The sequence below is a fragment of the Babylonia areolata genome, chromosome 25 (assembly GCF_041734735.1).
Source record: "Babylonia areolata isolate BAREFJ2019XMU chromosome 25, ASM4173473v1, whole genome shotgun sequence".
Lineage (NCBI taxonomy): Eukaryota > Metazoa > Mollusca > Gastropoda > Neogastropoda > Buccinidae > Babylonia > Babylonia areolata.
Window position 1 is genome coordinate 30,194,870 of NC_134900.1, and position 23,684 is coordinate 30,218,553.

The window sequence follows — 23,684 nt, forward strand, 5'->3', positions numbered from 1 at the left end:
CTCTCTCTCTCTCTCTCTCTCTCACTCATCCACCCTCCTCCCTCCCTCCCCCCTCACCCCCTCTCTCTCTTTCAGCATGCGATAATAATAATAATGATGATGGGGGGACCGTCGTGCGTGCAGAGTCCGTGCGAGAGGCGGTGGCCCTGCACGACTACGAGGGCCGGTCAAGCCGAGAGCTGTCGTTCAAGAAGGGGGAGACGCTGGTGCTGTACACGCAGGCCTCGGTGGACTGGTGGGAGGGGTGCTGTCACGGGCAGGAGGGGCTGGTGCCGGACAAGTACATCACCTTCAGACATCCACTGTGAGTCTGCTGCTGGGGGGGGGGGGGGGGGGGGGGGGGGGGGGGGGGGGGGGGGCTGTGTCTGTCCTGTGAGTCTGCTGGGCGGGGGTTGGGGGTGGGGGGGGGGTGGGGGGGGGGGGTGTCTGTCCTGGTGCTTTAGTTTAGCTTTGGCTGTCTTCACTTTTAGCTCTCTTTTTTTAGCTTTTTAGCTGTCTTTTAGTTTCAGCTCTTTTTAGCTGTCTCAGGTTTCAGCTTTCTCTAGCTTTAGCTTTTAGCTCCCCCCCCTTTTTTTTTTTTTTAGCTATAGCTCTTTCAGCTTTAGCTCTCTTTAGCTTTAGCTGTCTTTGGCTGTAGCTCTTTTTAGTTTTAACTGTCTTTTGCTCTGTCTTCAGCTCTCTTTAGCTGTAGTTCCCGTTTAGCTTTGGCTGTCTTTTTACCTTTAACTCTCTTTTAGCTTTAGCTCTGTTTTAGCTTTAGCTCATCTATCTGTGGCTGTAGCTTTAGCTGTCTTTTACCTTTAACTCTCTTTTAGCTTTAGCTCTGTTTTAGCTTTAGCTCCTCTATCTGTGGCTGTAGCTTTAGCTGTCTTTTACCTTTAACTCTCTTTTAGCTTTAGCTCTGTTTTAGCTTTAGCTCATCTGTCTGTGGCTGTAGCTTTAGCTGTCTTTTACCTTTAACTCTCTTTTAGCTTTAGCTCTGTTTTAGCTTTAGCTCATCTGTCTGTGGCTGTAGCTTTAGCTGTCTTTTACCTTTAACTCTCTTTTAGCTTTAGCTCTGTTTAGCTTTAGCTCATCTATCTGTGGCTGTAGCTTCAGCTAGCTGTCTTTGGCTTACAGCTAGGAGGGATTGGTGCCCAAAAAAACATTGCACTTTTAACTCTCTCCATTCGAACGGCGAAAGAGACGACGTTAACAGCGTTTCATCCCAATTACCATCATCAAAATATTGCAAGCAGAAGGCTCTTATACTGAAGAGGTGAATGTTGACAAAGAATACCACAGTTCTGACGACGGAAGCTAAAGGTTGGGTCATTGAGACACCCACTGGACATCCGAGGGGTCTGTGTAGAGGAGAAGAGAGGACTGGCCGTACTGAGTGAGTTAATACCTCCTGTAAGTCAGAGGGGGAGGGGGAAAGTGAATGAACATCTCTGTCGTTCTGCTCTTTAGTTTTTAGCTGTCTTTAGCTCTTTCTCTCTCTCTGTCTCTCCTTTCTGGCTGTCTTTAGTTTTAGTTCTTTAGTGAGTGAACATCTCTGCCATTCTTCTCTTTAGTTTTAGCTGTCTTTAGCTCTTTCTCTCTCTTTCTCCTTTCTGGCTGTCTTTAGTTTTAGTTCTTCAGTGAGTGAACATCTCTGTCGTTCTGCTCTTTAGTTTTAGCTGTCTTTAGCTCTTTCTCTCTCTTTCTCCTTTCTGGCTGTCTTTAGTTTTAGTTCTTCAGTGAGTGAACATCTCTGTCGTTCTGCTCTTTAGTTTTAGCTGTCTTTAGCTCTTTCTCTCTGTCTCTCCTTTCTGGCTGTCGTTAGATTTAGTTCTTTAGTGAGTGAACATCTCTGTCGTTCTGCTCTTTAGTTTTAGCTGTCTTTAGCTCTTTCTCTCTCTCTCTCCATTCTGGCTGTCTTTAGTTTTAGTTCTTCAGTGAGTGAATATCTCTGTCATTCTGCTCTTTAGTTTTAGCTGTCTTTAGCTCTTTCTCTCTCTCTCTCTCCTTTCTGGCTGTCTTTAGTTTTAGTTCTTCAGTGAGTGAACATCTCTGTCGTTCTGCTCTTTAGTTTTAGCTGTCTTTAGCTCTTTCTCTCTCTCTCTCTCCATTCTGGCTGTCTTTAGTTTTAGCTGTCTTTAGCTCTTTCCATCAGGCACAGTCTGCAAGTTTGTGGATGTGTCTGTCCTTCTATGCTTTTTTTTTTTTTTTTTTTTTCCTTAGCCGTCTTTAGCTCTTTTAGCTCTCTCCTTTTGTCTGTGTGTACCTGTTTCTCTCCGTCTGACACACATGTATGTGGAGTGATGGCCTAGAGGTAACGCGTCCGCCTAGGAAGCGAGAGAATCTAAGCGCGCTGGTTCGAATCACGGCTCAGCCGCCGATATGTTCTCCCCCTCCACTAGTCCTTGAGTGGTGGTCTGGACGCTAGTCATTCGGATGAGAGGATAAACCGAGGTCCCATGTGCAGCATGCACTTAGCGCACATAAAAGAACCCACGGCAACAAAAGGTTGTTCCTGGCAAAAATTCTGTAGAAAAATCCACTGTGATAGGAAAAACAAATAAAACTGCACGCAGGAAAAAAATACAAAAAAATGGGTGGCACTGTAATGTAGCGACGCGCTCTCCCTGGGGAGAGCAGCCTGAATTTCACACAGAGAAATCTGTTGTGATAAAAAGAAATACAAATACAGAACAAATACAGTAATAGCAGGGAATGGTGCCAGGCAAGCACACCAGCTTCACACACACACACACACACACACACACATACACACACACACACACACACACACACACACAACACAACACAACACAACACAACACAACACAACACAACACACACACACACACACACACACAACACAACACAACACAACACAACACAACACAACACAACACAACACAACACACACACACAACACAACACAACACAACACAACACAACACAACACACACACACACACACACACACACACACACACACACACACACACCCCTGTAAGCCCCCTTGGTCCTGTCAACTGCACACAAAAAAAAAAAACTTCTTTGGAAACTTTGTGGTAGTGAAATGAATTGGGATATGGAAGAAGTGGCCTGAGTGTATATTGGTGCACATATGTGCATGCATGTGTGTGTGTGTGTGTGTGTGTGTGTGTGTGTGTGTGCATGCATGCATGTGTGTGTGTCTTGATTTCTTCCTGCTTTGATATTTATCCATTTAATGTGATTTTTAGGTTAAAGAAAAGAAGAAAAGCCCCACTTCTGTAAGTATTTGGTTATGGGACTGTTTTGTAAAGATGAAACGTTACAGATAGAGAGGTTGGTGAGTCAAAGATGTTTTGAACAATTTTTTTTTTTTTTCTGACTGTATTATAATACATTGCTCTGGAATTTCATTGTCGAGAAAATGTTCAGGTTTGATTTTTTTTTTTTTTTTTTTTTTTTTTTTTTTTTTTTTGTTATGTTCACAAATGCATGTAAAAGTTTTTTTGTTTATGTCAGCGTTGATTCATCTAATGTGTGAATGGTCACGTTCTGTTTAAACATGCATGCTTCATGGACCTGCACTCAGGAGGTCACTGGGTTTTTTGGTTGGGTGGTTCATCCCCACGTCGGGTCAGAGTGATGGAAACTAAAAACTTCCCCTCCTCTCTATATCTCTGTCCCTCTCCCTCTCTCTCTCTGTCTCTCTCTCTCACTCCCTCTCTCTCTGTCCCTCTCTCTCAGTCCCTCTCTCTCTGTCTCTCTCTGTGTCTGTCTGTCTCTGTCTCTCTGTCTCAGTCCCTCTCTCTCTGTCTCTCTCTCTCTGTCCCTCTCTCTCAGTCCCTCTCTCTCTCTATGTCTCTCTCAGTCCCTCTCTCTCTCAGTCTCTCTCTCTCTCTCTATGTCTCTCTCAGTCCCTCTCTCTCTCTGTCTCTCTCTCTCTCTGTCCCTCTCTCTGTTTCTCTTTCTCTGATGGAAACTGAAAACTTCCCCTCCTCTCTATAACTCTGTCCCTCTCTCTCAGTCCCTCTCTCTCAGTCCCTCTCTCTCTCTCTCTCTGTCTCTCTCTCTCAGTCCCCCCCCTCTCTCTCTCCCTCTCTCTCTCTCTCTCTGTCTCTCTGTCTCAGTCCCCCCTCTCTGTCTCTCTCTCTGTCAGTCCCTCTCTCTCAGTCCCTCTCTCTCTCTCTCTCTCTCTCTCTCCACCCCCTGTCTACACATACACATCTTTCTTCCTGCCCATCTCTCTCTCTTTTTCTCTCTCTGTCTTTATCCCCACTCTGCGTATGCACACACATGCACACACATACACATGCACACATACATGTGCACACACATACACATGCACACATACACGTGCACACACATACACATGCACACACATACACATACACACATACACGTGCACACACATACACATGCACACACATACACATGCACACACATGCACACACATGCACACACATACACATACACACATACACGTGCACACACAACACACATGCACACACACACACATGCGCACACACACAACACACATGCACACACACATACACATGCACACACATACACATGCACACACACACACATGCACACACACACACACATGCACACACACACATGCACACACATACACATGCACACACATACACATGCACACACTCTTTCTATTCCTCTCTTGTCTGTCTGTCTGTCTCTCTCTCTCTCTGCTTCTCTTCCCTCTCATCCCTTTCACTCCGCTATCTCTCTTGTCAAAACATGGACAGTAGATGTGTGTGTGTGAGACCTGTGTTGTGTTGTGTTGGTTTGAACAGTATGAACCTAGCGATGTGTTCCAGAGGAAGAGGTTAGAAAACTGGTCGGTAAGTGTGGTGCTTGTGTGGAATCTCCTCCCCTGTTCTGTTGGACTAACACACAAAGATGGTTTGTTTTTTGTTTGTTTTTTTACTGTTAAACAAAATACAGGGTTTTGTTACAGTCTGAAAAAAACACGAGAGAACCATTTCCAGGGCTGGAAAAGTCCTGGCCAGTACCATTCAACAAAGAGTTTGGTACATTTATAAAAAAATAAAATAAAATAAAAAAAACACTTTTTTTTTCCTAATCTTCACATTCTTTAAATGGACATCCCTGTCTCTGTGATGAAGGCATCTGTACACTGAACAAACACGAAAATGATGAAAATTGAACACTGATACCAGAATTCAAGAGTCTTTCATCAGTGGTGTAACAGATGAAGTTTTATGTGAATATGTATATATGTTCTGTTTGGCTTTGTATTTGGTATTGAAATATTTGCCTGGTCTGGAAAAGGTCATATCGCAAGTTTCTTTTTTCCTTTTTTGTTGGGTTTTATGTTGCCTAAAGGTATTGGTTTGACATTAATTCACACGATTTGCAGTATAATATTCTCATTCTAGTTGTGCTTACATTTGTGTGTGTGTGTGTGTGTGTGTGTGCGCGCGCACGCGCGTGTGCTCCCATTTACAATCCTACAAGTGGTCCCTCAGGATGTTTGTGTGTGTGCACATTTCACATGTTATTTAAATTGAAGATTTTCGTGTGTGTGCATAACAGTTCTAAATCAGCACCTGGTGTGCACCTGCAGAAAAAAAAAAAAAGAATAGATAATGATTCAGGATATCCTTTGTTGCGTCATATCTCGACTGTTGGCCGCTGTTCTTTCTCTGTCTCTGGACCTTGCAATTGGAATGAACTTCCTCTTTCGCTTCGTCAAGTCTCCACACTCGGCTCTTTCAAGTCTGGCCTTAAAACCCACCTCTTCCCAAAATAGCCTCCCTTCCCTGCCTCTTCCTTGTCTTTAGTTTCTCCGGTTTTAGAGTTGTGAGAGTTATGCGTGCGTGAGAATGACTGGTGTCTATGCACAAGATTCAGCGCTATATAAGTACCATTATTATTATTATTATCTTCCGTCATTCATTTCTTAATGTCTGAAATGATCACTTCAACAGCACAAAAAAAGAAAGGATAAATGCTCCATAATTATTGTAAGACACCAAAAAGAACTATTTGATTGAATCTTTCAAATCCTTGAATACAGCCGAACACTATATATGATGTGTATTTTCTTTTCTTCAAGAAAACTGGGGCTTGAACTGTAAAACAAACATCCACACTGCTTTTTTTTTTAGGATTATTGTTTTTCTCACGTGCGAGCCTGTGTGTGAGGGTGTAGGTATGTTAGTGATTTGTGGCTTTATCTATGTATGTCTTGAATTGGACTAGTTAGGTATATCCAGTATTGAAATTTAAATAGAGAAAAATCTATCTTTCTGCTTACATACATCCGGTATTGAATGAAGAAAAATATATCTTTCTACAGTTTTAGAAAGAATTTGTAATAATGTGGTATGGAATGACTTACAGAATGATTTTGTTGTTGTTGTTGTTGTTGTTGTGATGCAGTGACCAAAATAGTAACCCGAAGATGTAAAATTTGAAAAGGAAAAAAAAAAAAATCATCAGTTCTGAAAGAAAGGAAAATGCATCTTACAGAATTGGGGATGTTGATCACTGAAGGTCTGTGACAAGAGTTTCTCTGTGCGTGTTGTGTGCATTGACATGGTACATTCTGACTGATCTCAGTGTCAGATTATTTCTTCACAGAATTTTGCTCTTTTTCCTACGCAGACAGTTTCAGTTTTCAGTTTCAGTAGCGCAAGGAGGCGTCACTGCGTTCGGACAAATCCCTATACGCTACACCACATCTGCCAAGCAGATGCCTGACCAGCAGCGTAACCCAACGCGTTTAGTCAGGCCTTGAGAAAAAAAAAAGAAAAAAAAAGAAAAATACATAATAAGAACTACTACTACTAATAATAATGATATGTACAAGGTGCAAAAACTTGATGAAGTCAACTATAAGCGTACAAAATAAAATAAAATAAAATAAATATATATATAAAAAATAACTAGCTAAATGACTAACTAAATAGATAATTTTTTTTTAATAAAAATAAATAATAATAATAATAATAATGATGATGATAATAATAATAAAATAAATAAATAAACAAACAAGATAAATAAATAAAAAAGACAACAATGATGACAAATAAGCAAACAAATGTAAAAAAAAAAAAAAAAAAACGCAGACACACACCCACATATACACACACACATGCATAATAGTTTCAGTAGTTTCAGTAGCTCAAGGAGGCGTCACTGCGTTCGGACAAATCCATATACGCTACACCACATCTGCCAAGCAGATGCCTGACCAGCAGCGTAACCCAACGCGCTTAGTCAGGCCTTGAGATGCGTTATAGATACGCACCAAACATGCAGTTTCACAGATATGAAAGCACAGTCAAATACACATAAACGTACATGCAGACACTGTCTCATATCTCTACGTTGATTGCCCCATGCAAGTGTTTCAAAAGTTTTTCTTCTTCTGATCCTCGTTAGAGGAATGCTTTTTCTTTTTTCTTTTTTTCGTTTTTTTTTTTTCTTTTTTTATTGATCTTTGACAAAAAATACACTAAATGCAACACAAGAAACGACATAAATCTATTTACACATCTCAACAATGTAGTGGATTCGCAAGAACGCACAAATTGCACATGTGCACGTTAATGTGCACACAACCCCACTCCCCCCCCCCCCCCCCCAACCTCCATGAGTTTATGCAGACAGTAATGCACCTCGCTTCATTTACTGTGTCCATTCATTGTTGGTCTAATCAGACCAGTTTTCTTCTTCTTCTTCTTCTTCTTCTGCGTTCACTCGTATGCCTCACGAGTGGGCTTTTACGTGTATGACCGTTTTTACCCCGCCATGTAGGCAGCCATACGCCGTTTTCGGGGGTGTGCATGCTGGGTATGTTCTTGTTTCCATAACCCACCGAACGCTGACATGGATGACAGGATCTTTAACGTGCGTATTTGATCTTCTGCTTGCATATACACACGAAGGGGGTTCAGGCACTAGCAGGTCTGCACATATGTTGACCTGGGAGATCGTAAAAATCTCCACACTTTACCCACCAGGCGCCGCCACCGTGATTCGAACCCGGGACCCTCAGATTCACAGTCCAATGCTTTAACCACTCGGCTATTGCGCCCGTCAGACCAGTTTTCTACTTTTGGTTGATAATTAATCTAGAACAAGAAAGCTCACTCTTTAACAGATATATGTCATGCAAACACATACACAATGCATGCACACATGTACATATATGTATATAAGCATGTACATAATGTAAACATTTGCTTACAGTGATTGTAATGACTTTTTTAAGGGAACCACTTTTTGTAGAAACTAGTGTATGTCTGCAAGGGCCTTGCAGATGACCGCAACAGATAGAGAAGCACTCTCAAAAATCAGCTACGGATTGGTGAGGACAAACTGTCAGCTGCTGCAGCAGAAAAGCGAGCTCGCAGAAAAGGGACGGCAGCCGACAGACCAGCATCAGCTTACCTGTGTGATCGGTGCGACAGAGACTGTCTCTCTCGCATCGGTCTCTACAGTCACAGTCCCTTCACTATATTTTAATATAATTACTGATTTGTTCAGTGTTTGTTTTGTTTCCCCTTTTTCGTTTTTCACCGAGAATAGATTGTCAAGGCCCTGTCGGCGATTTGGGTCATGCAAAGATCTGTCGTCTGCCTTTTTTTTTTTCTTTTTCCTCCAGCAGATGTTATGTAGCATATGTGGATCCTGTCCAAACACACTCTGAGACACGTCCAAGAAACTGAAACGGAAACTGAAGCCATGTTGTGTGTGGGTGTGTTCCAGGAGAGATGAGGGGCGGACGGGCAGCCAGACGACGGATGACCGAAGCAGCTCCACCCCCTCCCTCGTCCCCCGCACCCTGGTCCGCCAGGCCAGCACCGAGTCGGCCGGGGAGCCTGCCGACCGCCCTGTGCTGCCCTCTGTACCTCCACAGACCCACATCGTCGTCAGGGAGACGGGGGATGTTGTGAGGGAGGCAGACATCATCCGCAGGACGGACATCTTCAGGGAGACGGAGGTGATCCGAGAGACGGACATCCTGGGTGTGGACAGTCCCGACCAGGCTCCGCCTGCCGGGTTGTTCGCCCCTGCTGGGACTGGGACTGGGGGAGTGGGGGTGACGACGATGGTTCAGGACATGAGCTCCAGCGCTTCAACGGGCAGCGACCTGTCCCCGATCCAGGAGGACCACGAGGTGAATCCCCCACCCCTCACCATCCTCCCCTCCACCACCTCCACCAGCTCCACCACCACCACCAACATCCCCGCTGCCCCCTCCATGACCACCTCCTTCATCGTCTCCCAGCAGCAGCCAGCGGCGATGGACTCCTCCTACCACTCGTCGTCCACCATGGACTCTTCCACGTCCTGCATGTCCAGCTCCACGGCCGACTCCTTCCTGGGCCAGTCCACCTCCTCCATGGACTCCTCCCACACCTCCACCACCTCCTCCACCACGGCTGACTCCTCCTCCTCCCCATCCCTGACGGACTCAGCAGCGGACGAGCTGTCGCTGGACATTGACCATGCCCTGGAGGAGGTGATGGCGGGGCTTAAGTCACTGGAGATGCAGCAGAAGTCGGACAAGCGCATGAGCCTCCCCGTGGTCAAGCTGAAGCAGACGCCTAAGCACACGCCTGACCTGGTGCTGGACCTACCTGAGGGTTCGAACTCGCCCTCGTCCTCACAGGACTCCAGCGACCAGGACAGCCCCACCACGGCCGCGGAGACCTTCGCCAAGTCCAACCAAGGAACGCTGAAGAAGGCCGACGCCCCCATCGTCGTTGGCGCCCCCTCCCCCTCCCCCACACCACCACCACCACCGTCCGTTCCCACCCGTACTTCTAGTCTAGGGTCAGGGTCACCATTTCACCGCACGGTGTCTCCTACCCCCGAAGCGGTGGGTCGAGGCAGCATCTCCAGCGAGCCAGGGGACCTGGGGCGGGAGCGACATGTCCAGGCACTGGTGTCCTCCTTCGCCGCTTCGGCCTACAACCGTAGCCACCACCAGTCCAGTCTTCCCAGCATGCTCCAGTCCAGCATCTACCAGTCACCAGGTGCGCCGCTGGAGCCCAGAACAAGCCCACACAAATCCGGCGAGCACCCGGCAAGCACACACCAGATCAGCACGTACCAGTCGAGTGTGCTGCAAGGTGGTGGTCCGCTCCAGACAGGCACACACCCGTCCAGCGTGCATCAGCCCAGCAGGTTTCAGGCAGGGCCCCCCCTCTCCCACCACCACCACCCTCTTCACCACCACCAGCACCACCAGCCGCCCGGCAGCGTACAGACACAGCCGCTGGTGTCTCAGTCTGAACTCAGTCGCCGCGTCCCCGGCCGGGCCAGTTTTGGGGGCACCAGCTCCACCCGGGCCCCCCCTCTGGGCAGGGGTGAGGGGGGCGGTGGGGGTGGGGTAGTGGGGCGGAGCAACAGCGTGGCGGGCAGTGCAGTCAGACCCGCCTCGGCGGCCGGCACGCAAAGCACGCACGGAACGCACACGCCCCCCTTCCCCGTAGCCAGGTCGGACCTGGGTCGGCGAGGCTCCACGCCGCCCCCTGTGGCCCAGAAGCCCAAGCCCCCTATCAAGGTGAAGCCCCCCGTCATGAAGAAGCCCCCCCGGCCCGATTTCTCGGCTGTGGGCGACCACCCTCCCCGTTCCACCTCACCCTCCCCAAGCCGCTCCCCCGCCTCCACCACCACCACCACTGGCACCAAGCAGTGATGAGGAGGAGGAGGAGGAGGGAAACAGTTTGGTGCTCACCCCTGGGTAAGACGGGCAGAAGAACAGGAACAAGTCTTTTCTCTGCCGTGCCATCCAGTCACGATGCAAGATGGTCATGGCAGGCCTTTGACAACAACAGCAACAACAAAAGTCATGTACAGAAAGTTTAAATCATTCTGGACAATCTGGACTTCTTTCCTTACACTTTGTACGTTGTTGTTTTTTTGTTGTTTTTTTTGTTGTTGTTTTTCCTGAGAATCTTGTATGAAGGATGATAAATATGAACCACATGAACAGTATTCAAGGGCCTGGGGGTGAGGGTGCAGTGAACAGAGGTTATGATAGCATTGGAATATCACCAAAAGGTACAGCTTAAGCAGTGTCGGTATATTATTTCAAAGCCCTCAGTCTGAAAAAAAAACAAAAAAAACACCCAAAACATGTATCACATGAAGTATACAACTTGAGTCATGTCGGAACATATATCAAGAGTCCTTGAAGAAAAGAAAATGTGAAGACAGTTTTGAGCTAGCGGGGTTTTTTTTGTGTGTGTGTGTCCAAAAGAAATTTTTTGTTGGTCCAGGATCCACAGTTTGTGACCTGGACTGAAGGATTTGAACCATGGTCCCCTGACACTTTTTGCCCCGACTTCACAGTTCTGGTCTGACGTCCAGTAATACATTGATGAGGGCAAGGCCCCAAGTCTTTCTGTGGGCAAATTTCATCCTTTTCAGGATTAAAAGTTTTTTGTTTGTTTTTGTTGTTGTTGTTTTTTTTAATATTTCTTATGCATCTAGACGGGGAACCTTTGGAGAGAACTGGTCTTGAAATCATCTGTGGTGCCCTGACGATGATCCTTCACTTGGTTATGGGATAGGTTCTGGGTGAAGATGATGCATCTAGAATATGGTGGTTGTTTTTTTTTGGGGGGGTTTGTTTCGAATATGCACATTGGGGTTAGAAAAGTGAAGGAGGCCTTTATGTCCATGACATGTTCTCATATTTTACAAGACATGTGGATTAGGACAGGATGTTTTGATCCCAGTGTTAGCAGAGGATGGATTGAATGTTCACCAGATTTGTGGAGATGTCATGTTGTGTATGAGAAGGGGGGGGGGGGGGAGAAAACAAGAAAGGAAAGCTGTGTTTTAATTACACATACTTAACCGTGACCCAACTAGTGCAGACTCCGGCAGGGGGTCTGACATTCCTGTCCTGTGCAAACTACTATCCGCCTATGCGGAGAAAACAAAACTACGGCCAATAACCTCCCGGAAGTAGGTAACCTCCCCTTTGTCCAGCTGGCTAGCGCCCTAAAACAAGAAAGGAAAGCTGTGTGTTTGTTTGAATGTGGGACAGTATCTTGCGTTTGGTACGAGGACAGGAAGTCAGTGAGGAAGCTGGGAGAAAAACCCTGCCCAACCACACTGCTCTCCGTCCACAGAGGATGGGGCCCTGTCTCCCTGTGCCCTAGACAGTTGATAATGAATTCCCTGGTCTGGTGGCCGTAAAACGCTGTTGGATCTGTAACCTTTTTTTTTTTTTTTACCTTTTCCTCACTGTTGTCTTGGTCTGCAGTTTTTCGTCTCAGTGAGCAGGCTTTTGTGTGTGTGTGTGTGTAGGGCTTTCCTATCTGGCCGTGAAATAGGTCTGGAGTGAAGCACGCTGGGTATGTCAGACCTTGTGACACACACTGATTCCAGTCATTTACTGATTTTTTTTTTTGATTTTTTTTTTATATATATATAAACTTTCTCTTCACTGCTTTATTTATCAGCTTTTTAACAAAAATGTATTATTTTTCTGTAACTCTCTCCATACGAACGGCGACAGAGACGATGTTAACAGCGTTTCATCCCAATTACCATCATCAAAATATTGCAAGCGGAAGGCTCTTTATACTGAAGACGTGAATGTTGACAAAGAATACCACAATTCTGACGACGGAAGCTAAAGATTGGGTCATTCAGACACCCACTGGACATCCGAGGGGTCTGTGTAGAGGAGAAGAGAGGACTGGCCGTACTGAGTGAGTTAAACAAGTTGTAACGAAAACTGTGATGTCAGTTTTGATCTGACAATTCCTGTCTTACCCTTTATTTTTTTCCTCTTTTTTTTAAATTTCTGGTTTGAATTTGGCCTTCATCTGATGTTGACACCACTCACACACTTTCTCTGTCACTCTGCTAAAGTTCAAGAGAAACGGGACGAAAGCAGCAGATGAGGAAATATTTTTTTTTAATGATAATTTTATATTTTATAAAAATAATAGATAAAAAAAAAAAAAAAAGACTGAGTGACTCTTTTAGACAGCTATAGATAACAATAATTGTAAAAATTCTGTGTGTTTATATATAGCAGTGAATCTTGTGCAGAGAGAGAGATCAAGGCGCTTTCACCCACAACTTTAGCAGATTACATGGGCATTGTGTCTGCAGGTAACTTCAGTAAGGTTTCTTTGGTGTCTTGGTTCAGTGGCAGAATGTGGGGTCTCTCCTTTTTTTTTCTTCTTTTTTTTTTTTTTTTTTTTTTTACTGCAGAATGATTCACAGAGACATAAAGTTACCTTTACCTGTGGTGCTGATGTTCAAATCTGGTCACAGATTTTAGCTTCACTAAGAACCGGTAGTTTATTGCAGTAAACACATCTGGTATGTTGAGCTTTTGTAGCCATCAGTGACATGGAGCACAGGATTTTTTATGTATTTTTTTTTTTTTTTTTTCATATCTCCACACACACAGGTGCAGGCACAAGCAGGTGTGAGCAGTGTAGTATTCTGTGAATTTCATGGAGGTGGGGGGGGGGGGGGGGCAATAAATTTTAATACCTAAATTTAATCTTTAGAAATAATTTTTAAACTTCTTTTTTTTTTTCTTTTTTTTTTTTTTTTTGTAAATAACTTTTCATGAACCTGAAGGCCATTGACCCAGCAAGTGTTATTAGGATTTTAAACCCGTAGACCTCAGGGGTCATCAAAACAGCAGTGAACTAGACTGCTGGGCCCTCCTGTGCTCCGTGTATTGTGTCAGGGAAGGCTGTGGTGTTGTGGGCAGGGGGTGGGCAGGGGGTGTTGAGAGAAAAAAGAAGTCACACTGGGTTTTTTTTTGTTCTCCTTCTTCTCTCTCTTTATTGTCTGTTCACTGCAAGGTGATTCAGACATGTTTGCATTTCTTATTTCAGCACACGCATACATTCATTCATTTTCATTCATTTTGCCCATCACTCCTGGTGGAGCATAGGCCATCGACGACCCCTCGCCATCGCACTCTGTTCTGGGCTGTTCTGGCCATTCCAGTCCAGTTGGTCCCTTGCTGCTTCAGCTCTGCCTCGGTATCTCGCCTCCAGCTGTTGCGAGGCCGGCCTCTCTTCCTCTTTCCCTGCGGGTTCCAGGTCAGGGCTTGGCGTGTGATGCTGGAATCTGGCTTCCTGAGGGTGTGTCCGATCCAGCCCCACTTCCTCCGCAGTATCTGCTTGGCCACTGGTTCCTGTCCCGCTCGCTCCCACAGATCTTCGTTTCGGATCTTCTCCTGCCATCGGATCTTGTAGATGCGCCCCAGACAGGTGTTGAAGAATGTCTGAATCTTCTGCTGCATCGTCTGTGTTGTCCGCCATGTCTCGCATCTGTAGAGCAGAATTGACTTCACATTGGAGTTGAAGATGCGGAGTTTAAAGCACACGCATACACACTCCTACAATGGGTGTGGAGAGTAGGTTAGAAATTGGACTTGGGGAAGGGGGATGAACTGAGAAGAAAAAAAAAAAAAAAAAACAACAAAAAATCACTACCAGTACCGAATAAAGCTGTCACACACTCCTGATTGCCCGTGTAAGACAGGCCCACAAACCCCGGAGCACATCCTGCAGTCCTGCCCCCTGTATCAAGATGCACGGACGCCGCAGTGGCCCTATGGAGCCACACTGGCAGAAAAGCTCTGGGGCACCAAAGAAGACCTCATCAAGACCACCACCTTCATTTCCAGCATAGGACTGCAAGTCTGAGACCATGATCACGGGGAACGCAGAAGAAGAAGCAGCAGCTACCAGTGGAGTGGTGGGGCATTGGGTGAAGGAGGGTGGTCATGTAAAACCAGTAAAAGAAATTATGAAGAGTTACCCATCACGGAGTGGCATATACTTCAGCCAAACTGCTTGGACTAGTAAAAAAAAAAAAAAATCTTGAAAATCACTTTATCTTGTGCCCAAGTCTATCCTTGTGTTGGTATATTGGATAGTGAGGAGGGGACAGTCAGATAACATAATGGTGTACTAAACCAGTGCAGATGGAGCCAGTAGAGGAACCCGTTTTTGGAGTGTCGTGTATTCCAAGTGTTTTGTCGTAATTTTTTGGGGGGATGATAGTTTTGATGTTTGGTTTTGTGGGTATGAGACGGCTTCCGAGTGACTTTTAAAGAATGAAGTTTCGTTGTTCTCATGACGTGTAGGGTTTGCCAGCTTGTTGGCATGTGTGTGTTTGTGTGTGTGTGTGTGTGTTTTGTTTTATCACATTGTCATCATCAGAGGGTGGTCTGAACACTCTTGGGATAGTGTTAGCGTGTGTTGTGTTGTGGTTTTTGGGGGGGCTTTTTTGGGGGGGGGTTGGTTTTGTTTTGTTCAGGGGTTGAACACAGCATCACCAATGTACAAAAGTGGACGCTTTTGTTTTTTGGTGTGTTTTTTGGGGGGGGGTTGCAATAACTGTTCAGCTGCTGACAGTTCTATGCTCTTTCATTAGTGTGAAGGGAGGGAGAATGCTCACTGTGTCAACGGTGTCAGTGCTGCCTTGCTGGATGTTAAGTGTGGACATGGTGTGGCAGTTCAACTGTGTCATTGCTGGATGTTAGTGTGGACATGGTGTAGCAGTTCAACTGTGTCAGTACTGGATGTTAGTGTGGACATGGTGTGGCAGTTCAACTGTGTCATTGCTGGATGTTAAGTGTGGACATGGTGTAGCAGTTCAACTGTGTCAGTACTGGATGTTAGTGTGGACATGGTGTGGCAGTTCAACTGTGTCATTGCTGGATGTTAAGTGTGGACATGGTGTGGCAGTTCAACTGTCATTGCTGGATGTTAGTGTGGACATGGTGTGGCAGTTCAACTGTCATTGCTGGATGTTAGTGTGGACATGGTGTGGCAGTTCAACTGTCATTGCTGGATGTTAGTGTGGACGTGGTGTGGCAGTTCAACTGTCATTGCTGGATGTTAAGTGTGGACATGGTGTGGCAGTTCAACTGTGTCATTGCTGGATGTTAGTGTGGACATGGTGTGGCAGTTCAACTGTCATTGCTGGATGTTAAGTGTGGACATGGTGTGGCAGTTCAACTGTCATTGCTGGATGTTAAGTGTGGACATGGTGTGGCAGTTCAACTGTCATTGCTGGATGTTAGTGTGGACGTGGTGTGGCAACCTATTTATACCCTCGTTTGTTGTTGGTTTTTACCTCAGGGGTCAGATCTAGCTAGTCCAGATCAACCTTGGGGTCTGTGTAGAATGACCCCATGGGGGTAAAGTTTGACAGATCAGAACTAACCCTCCTCCTAGTTAGATTTTTTTATCCCCTCCCCCTCCCCCCCCACCCCCCCACCCAAATTCCTGGCAGTGGATATGGGAGTCTAGTTCAGTTTGAAGGTACCCCAGGAGCCCTAGTTAGAATCAGTTCATGTCAAAACAACTCGGTCCTTAAGGGGTGAAGGTTAGTCATTGTTCTGTTCAATATCAAACAAACAACTCACACTAGGGCAACAGTAAACCCAGACAGATGTAATCACTTGTCATACATGTTTAGAATGCATACATCAGAACACTAGAACATCAAAAAAAAACCTGGCAAATGTACACAGACATCGAATATTCTTAAAAATGCATGCCTCAAGACACACTGGGGCAATTGCTGCGCCAGACGATAGGGGAAAGAATGGAAGTGATTAGTTAAGGTGTGTGGGGGAAAGTGGTGCATGAAAGGTAAATATGAGTTTGTGAAAGAAGAAAAAGAAAGATGTGGGAAAAAAGAGGATGGAGGCCCCACCAAAAACAAAAAAAAGTGGGAAAAAAGAGGATGGAGGCCCCACAAAAAAAAAAAAAAAAGAAAAAAAAAAGTCATTGTTCTGTTACACAGGGAAAGTTGGCAGCAGGTGTCAAACTTTGTTGCAATGTGAAAAACTTTCCTTTCAACATGACCCCTGGATGTCAACTAAATGTGACCTATGTCGGCAAATTCTCTAAAGTCAACAAAAATGACTCTAAGCAGTGAAAGAGTTTGTTCTTGTGGAGGTCAGTAAAGGCTAGTCCAGAAAGATCCCCCTTTCTTTTTCAATAGCTTGATGAAAACATGTAATATTTGAACTAGTGGGGGTGGATCTTGACTAACCTAGAGTCATTGGAGACTGGTCCAGAGTGACTCCTGGGTAAAAACCCATCAGGGGGGGGTGTGGGGGGGGGGGGGGGTCATTTGAAATTGTTCACACCGAGATGAATCAGTGGGCTGGTGTGATGATGTCTGGCTGGCTGGCTGGTGTGTGTGCTGTGTGGGGAACAGTTAACTGCTTGCCTCCCGCCTCTCTGCCTTTCCGAGGGGGGGGTTTGGGGGGTTGCTTTTGTGGAGGTTTGTGCAAAGAGTGTGCTTTGAGCCAAGCATGGGGGAGGGCTTGCCTTGAATTTGAAAGCTAGTCTCTTGGCTCTTGTTTTGACAGGTTCCAGAGAGAGTGTATATTGTGCATGTAGATGGGCATGAATTGAGTTCATCCGTGTTTGTGTATGTGGTTGAGCATTCAGTATTGTATATTTGCATTTTTAGACAGTGTGAGTTTATTTTTGATAATATTTGCATGTGTGTCTGTCTGTGTGTCTGTCTGCATGTGCACATATGTAACTCATGTACATGCATTTAACTGGACATGAAATATTCAGAGCCGGTTTTTAAAAAAAAAAAAAAAAAAAGACCTGGTTACCAGTAGTAGTGGTACAGAAAAGCACAGCAGTATGTGCACTGTGAATGTGGACTTGACGATGTACGTTATTGTGAGTTTGTGCTCAGTCTGAGTCAGTTTTCACTCCCTGTGAAAGATTGTCTATTCCTTGAAGCTATCATGTTCATTTTCCTATCTCTGTTCAACTCTTTTATGTCTGTGGGAAGGGACACAGCTTGCTTACTTGTGGGGAAAATAGCTGATGGCGATCTGACTCCTCAGCAGTGTAGGGGTCGGGGACAGGTTTAGGACCCCGTCTCAATGAGAGGAACCGGAAATGGTCCTGAGTATTTCTGACAGCTTACAGCTCCCATTGGGTTTTGATCATTGAAATTCAGGGGCTGGGGATAGGGAATTGAAAACCCTGTTGATCGCTGAAATCCTTGATGACCTGCATACCACTGAATCTTGACGTCAGGCGGTTATTCTGTGGTGCCTTTTTGTCTCAAACTTTCTGAACATTTTCAGTTGTAAAGTTTTAGCGCCCTCGGCCATTAAGCTGCTGTTGTGCGCACCATTGCTGGGGTGCATGAGTGAGCAGTGCTAAGTTTGCTAAGTGCTGTCAAGTTTTGTGGTCCTTTTAACATGACAGTGTGGAAAATGGTCCTTTTAACATGACAATGTGGAAAATGGTCCTTTTAACATGACAAACTGATGTCAACGAAAGACACGTATGGTGGTGCACTGTCCAGTCGACTAATGTCACCGATGGCAATTGGCAGCTAAAGAGTTGACGCAAAAAGCAAACTTTGCACTGCTAAAAATGCTCACACAACCCAGCCCAGCTTTTTTTTTTCATCTGTGGAATGTGTGCCTGAAGGCTGGAGGAAACTGGGCTGACCAGGTGTGCTGCAGGGTGGGGGTCACACACAGACACAATCTCCACTCCTGATGGTGATCTGCACGGCTAGGCAGTATTGATGTGCCGAACAGCGTGAGTGTGCACATGCACTCTGTGTGTGTGTGTGTGTGTGTGTGTGTGTGTGTGTTTCTGTTTTTCTTTCTTTCTTTAAGTCTTTTCACTTTTTGAGTGATATTACTATTAGATGTATAGGTGTGTGTGTGTGTGTGTGTGTGTGTGTGCATGCATGTTCAATCATGTACTGCTGTTAAAAGAAACTGCTTGCTCACTGATGGCATTAACACCTTTTTTACTTCTTCATCATTGTTCATTTCTTTTCTGTTCTTTTTCTCCCAAACAGGTGGCGACTGACACACATTTGTTAAAATAAAAAAATAAAAATAAAAACATGACGGAACCCGGTTTTGCAGTATACATCAATCACAATGCAGTGTGATTAACTGACCTGTAAATACTCACATTGTGTCTATGTGTCAGTGTTTGTGTATTTCGCACCCCCTTTCCTTACACATCTGCATTATAATGTGTCCTCCTCCGTTTCCCTGATGATCATGACATGTGGGTTCACAGTTTTGTTTTGCTTTCATTCCTTAGCTGGGCAGTCCTGATACGGCCTCCGTGTGGTCAGCGGGATGAGAAGCAGTGATGTCAGTGTATCGGATCTGTTTACAGATGTGACCTGTTTTACGGCCTCCGTGTGGTCAGCGGGACGATAAGCAGTGATGTCAGTGTATCGGATCTGTTTACAGATGTGACCTGTTTTACGGCCTCCGTGTGGTCAGCGGGACGGATAAGCAGTGATGTCAGTGTATCGGATCTGTTTACAGATGTGACCTGTTTTACAGCCTCCGTGTGGTCAGCAGGACGATAAGCAGTGATGTCAGTGTATCGGATCTGTTTACAGATGTGACCTGTTTGGGAGGGCACGAGGAAGCGAACAAGTAAACTAACATACAATAAACAGAGAAGGAAAACATTAACCAAAGCGCTTACTAGGGGGAAGAAAAAAATTAACACACAATAAACGGAGAAGGAAAAGGTTAACTAAAGCTCTTGCCAGGGACGAAAATCATTTACTCCAGTGGGTTTGATTTGAAGGGGGGTGTTTGATGGTCGTTGACAGTGTGGCATTAGTGTTTGTGTGTGTGTGTGTTTCACTGATGGCTTGGCATGCAGTGACATGACGCGAGACTTGTGTTTATGACACCTGTAACGACTGGGAGCGGAGCCTTGGCTGAACGTGGAATATCCATTTCGGGGAGAGAAGGGTTTGGGGGGGGGGGGGGGGGGGGAGGGGGGGATCAGAGAACTATTGTGTGTCTTGAGTGTTTTGCTTTGAATATAGCTGGGGGGATGTGCACCTCCCTCCCTCTCTCTCCCACCTTTTTTTTTTTCCTCCCTCTTTCACTCTGTCAACATCAACAAGGGTTTTCACACAAGCAGCTTTACATGTATGCCCTGTGAAAAACCTGCAAAGCAAGACATTGTGTGCGTGGTGTTTGTGCACGTTTGTGCATGTTTCATTTTTATTAATGTAGATGACTTAACTTGAACAGACAAGAGTTTGTTGTTGTTGTTGTTTTTATTTGATTTTTTTTTTTTCACTTTGTTAGTGTGTTCAGTGCTTTGAAATACAGTGTTTTTAAACACCAATGATGCACAGAATCCATGTATCAAGAAGGTAAAAATATAATTTTACAAATGAAATTGGAGTAGGATGGTTTTCATATTATGTTGTTCTGTATGGTATGAATTTAAAAACTAACTGTAAAGTGGTTGTTTCAGCATTCCTAAGAGGGGTTGTTTTTTTTTGTTGTTTTTTTTTTAACACAGTGCAAGGGTGGTAGCTTTTTTTTTTTTACAAAGTCTGTGACCTAGATACCTGCCTATTTATGTTTTGATATCCATGTCCTTCTCCTGTTCTAATCACTTGCTCACTGTTTTGATGTGGTGGCATTTTTTTACCTGACAAACTCATTGCTCACATTTTTTTTGTCATCCCTTTCATTAGTAAGGGGTGCATCTCGGTTCAGATGTTGTGTGAATGTAAGTGGTATGAAATGGGGTCCGTCTTGGTCGATAGACAGTGCCAGGAAACAGCTCCAGCGTAGACCAACAAAATTAGAGAGAAGAAAGAGAATGAGGTGAGACGATGGACTGAAAAAGTCGTCTTCTTCTTCTTCTTCTTCTGCGTTCACACGCAGTGGGCTTTTACATGTATGACCGTTTTTACCCCGCTATGTAGGCAGCCATACTCCTTTTTCAGGGGTGTGCATGCTGGGTATGTTCTTGTTTCCATAACCCACCGAACGCTGACATGGATTACAGGATCTTTAACGTGCGTATTTGATCTTCTGCTTGCATATACACACGAAGGGGGTTCAGGCACTAGCAGGTCTGCACATACGTTGACCTGGGAGATCGTAAAAATCTCCACCCTTTACCCACCAGGTGCCGTCACCATGATTCGAACCCGGGACCCTCAGATTGAAAGTCCAATGCTTTAACCACTCGGCTATTGTGCCCATCACTGAAAAAGTCAAAAAGTCGAGCAGAAATCAAGAGGCATGACCATTCCTGGATGGTAAGGTGAAAGAATTTGTTTATAGTATTAAGTATTTTTATCGTATTCCTCACCATGAAAAGACAACAAATGACCGTGAAGTTGCAGAAGGTAGATCACTTCGAAATAAAGTTGAAAACGCAGGAGAGAAAAAAATACTTGAAGAGCATGCATTGTAGAGTTGGAGGTCGTTTTACTGTTTTATCTATTATTTATTCCCCCGTTTTTTTGTGTGTGTTTTTTTTTGTGTTTTTTGTTTTTTTGTTGTTGTTGTTTTTTGTTGTTTTTTTTGTTTTTGTTTGTTTGGTTTTTTTGTTTTGTTTTTTTCCCAAGGCCTGACTAAGCGCGTTGGGTTACGCTGCTGGTCAGGCATCTGCTTGGCAGATGTGGTGTAGCGTATATGGTTTTGTCCGAACGCAGTGACGCCTCCTTGAGCTACTGAAACTGAAACTGAAACTTTACTGTTTCAATGCATGTTGTATGTGTTGGTGTTTACACCGTACAGCGCAATTTAGCATGTGTCACATGGAAAGATACTTCATGAATGAAATGGGAAGAGTGGGCACAGATAAAGAGAGGAAGAAAATGGACTCTTTTTTTTCTCTCTGTTGACCTGCAATAATAGAAATGAAAAGTCCCAAAGTTCATGTACACTCTGGTATAAAGAGTTGGTGTGACACGATGAAATCATGATACCCATCGTAGCAGCAATTCTGAACTGTCGCTGTTAGTGCCAGGTAATTAACTCTCTCCATACGAGTGGCGAAAGTGACAACGTTAACAGCATTTCACCCCAATTACCATCATCAAAATATTGCAAGCGGAAGGCTCTTATACTGAAGAGGTGAATGTTGACAAAGAATACCACAATTCTGATGACGGAAGCTGAAGGTTGGGTCATTCAGACACCCACAGGACATCCGAGGGGTATGTATAGAGGAGAAAAGAGGACTGGCCGTACTGAGTGAGTTAAAGTCTCCATTGAACGTGGATGACAGTGAAATTTTGTACCACAACATGGTCAGTAAAACTGATTCAGTTGTTCTTCATAGCACTCAAGACCTTTGCGTGATAAATCAAACAGGGATAAGGATACTCTGAACTTAATGCTCTTGCTCGAAGATTCACAGCAGCTGACATTTTTTTTATGCAAGGAATTCATTCTCCTTAAAAAAAAAATATTTAAAAAAAACTTTTTAATGGCACTGTTCCTTCAAGGGAAATAATAAGCAGGTAACACTCCCCCTCCTCATTGTCCTGCCACCCCCCTCACCCCTCTCACTTCCTTCTTGCTCCCTGGTCCTACCTCCCCTCCCCTCCCCTCCCCTCCCCTCCCACCTCCTTACCCACACCCTGAAAACTGTTGCTCAAAATGACTTTTTTTTTTCTTCTTTTTTTTAAAATAAATTTTATGTAAACATGTTTGGTTTTCTTTTCTTTTTTCAAAAAGAATAATTCACTGATTTATTCTTTTAATGAATTAGCCTTCTTTTTATATCATTACGCTATATCTTTCTCTATATGATTACGCTGTATCTTTCTCTCACTTTATTCTCCATGTTACGTGGCTGTGTTGTGCTTTGTTTGTTTGTTGAGCATGCACAGTGGACCCTTTGTGGGTTGGCTTGGGTGTAAGCAACATGATTTGATTTGATTTGAATTGAGCGTGCACAGCGTGTACGCTGCCTTTTCCCCCTCTTACCCCCCCCCCCCCAACGCAGTATGCTGTATTAATGTTTGTCTCAAGTCATGTCATCAGTGGACGTTTTGGTTCAGTATTCCTCCCCCGTACTTCTGCCATGCAGTCCTGAGTGTTCGTTGGAACTGTTCCCATGTTTTGTGCAATAACTGACTCTGATGCTTCTGCATTGTTCTGGTTTTTCACCAGACGTTGAGATATTCTGTACAGGACCAAACACCATTAGCCACTTTTGATTTTGTTGTTCAGTGTCTGGATGTAACACAACCACAAAAGTTAACGTAACCCTTGCATGATGACCACTGTTGTTTTGTTTTGTTTTGTTTCTCGCATCAGAAGTAATTTTGAACACATTTTGCTAACACATCCGGTCTCGTTTTAGTTCTGTTGCAAAGCATTGAATGAGTTATTTTTACATTGCCATTTGCCTTGCTATCTGTGTGTGTTTGTGTGTGTGTGTGTGTGAATCAAAGCTATTTTCATGCACTTTGCATGTATGCATGGGTGTGCATGGGAGACACAAAGTGTGTGTGTGTGAAGAGAGGGAGAGGGAGAGAATGGTGATTTATCTCAAGCTATAGCCTTGTTGCCTATCACCTCTGTAAAAGTGCAACCAGAGAAAGAATAAAGAAATGTGTATGTACCACTGTCATGCTATTTATCACTGTCAAATGATTATATGCCTGTCTTGATGATAACCACAAATTATAAGTGATGTGGACTTTCATAAATACTTTTACTGTGTATCGTGACTGTTCTTATAGGGCTGTGGTCACTGTAGTCCTCAGTACAGCAGTGGTCAGTGTATTGTCATCAGTTACTGTCTCATGTGTATGACTGTTGCATTCAGGTAGAGGGACACTTTTTGAACAGATCAGTTATCACCAAAAGAATGGACCCACACTTTGTCAAGCAAGCAACAGGCCTGGGGAAAT

At 44.6% G+C, this 23,684-nt stretch overlaps 1 protein-coding gene across 1 annotated transcript in view; it reads left to right on the forward strand.

Moving 5' to 3' along the window:
* LOC143299792 (SLIT-ROBO Rho GTPase-activating protein 1-like) overlaps positions 1 to 11,580 on the forward strand; it is a 180,388-nt gene extending 168,808 nt beyond the window's left edge. The window contains exons 18-19 of the mRNA XM_076613227.1: positions 124 to 304; positions 8,724 to 11,580. Of these exons, the coding sequence (XP_076469342.1) occupies positions 124 to 304; positions 8,724 to 10,662 (2,120 nt within the window). The 3' untranslated portion in view covers positions 10,663 to 11,580. The remainder of the gene's footprint in view (positions 1 to 123; positions 305 to 8,723) is intronic.
* Positions 11,581 to 23,684: the final 12,104 nt, after the last annotated feature.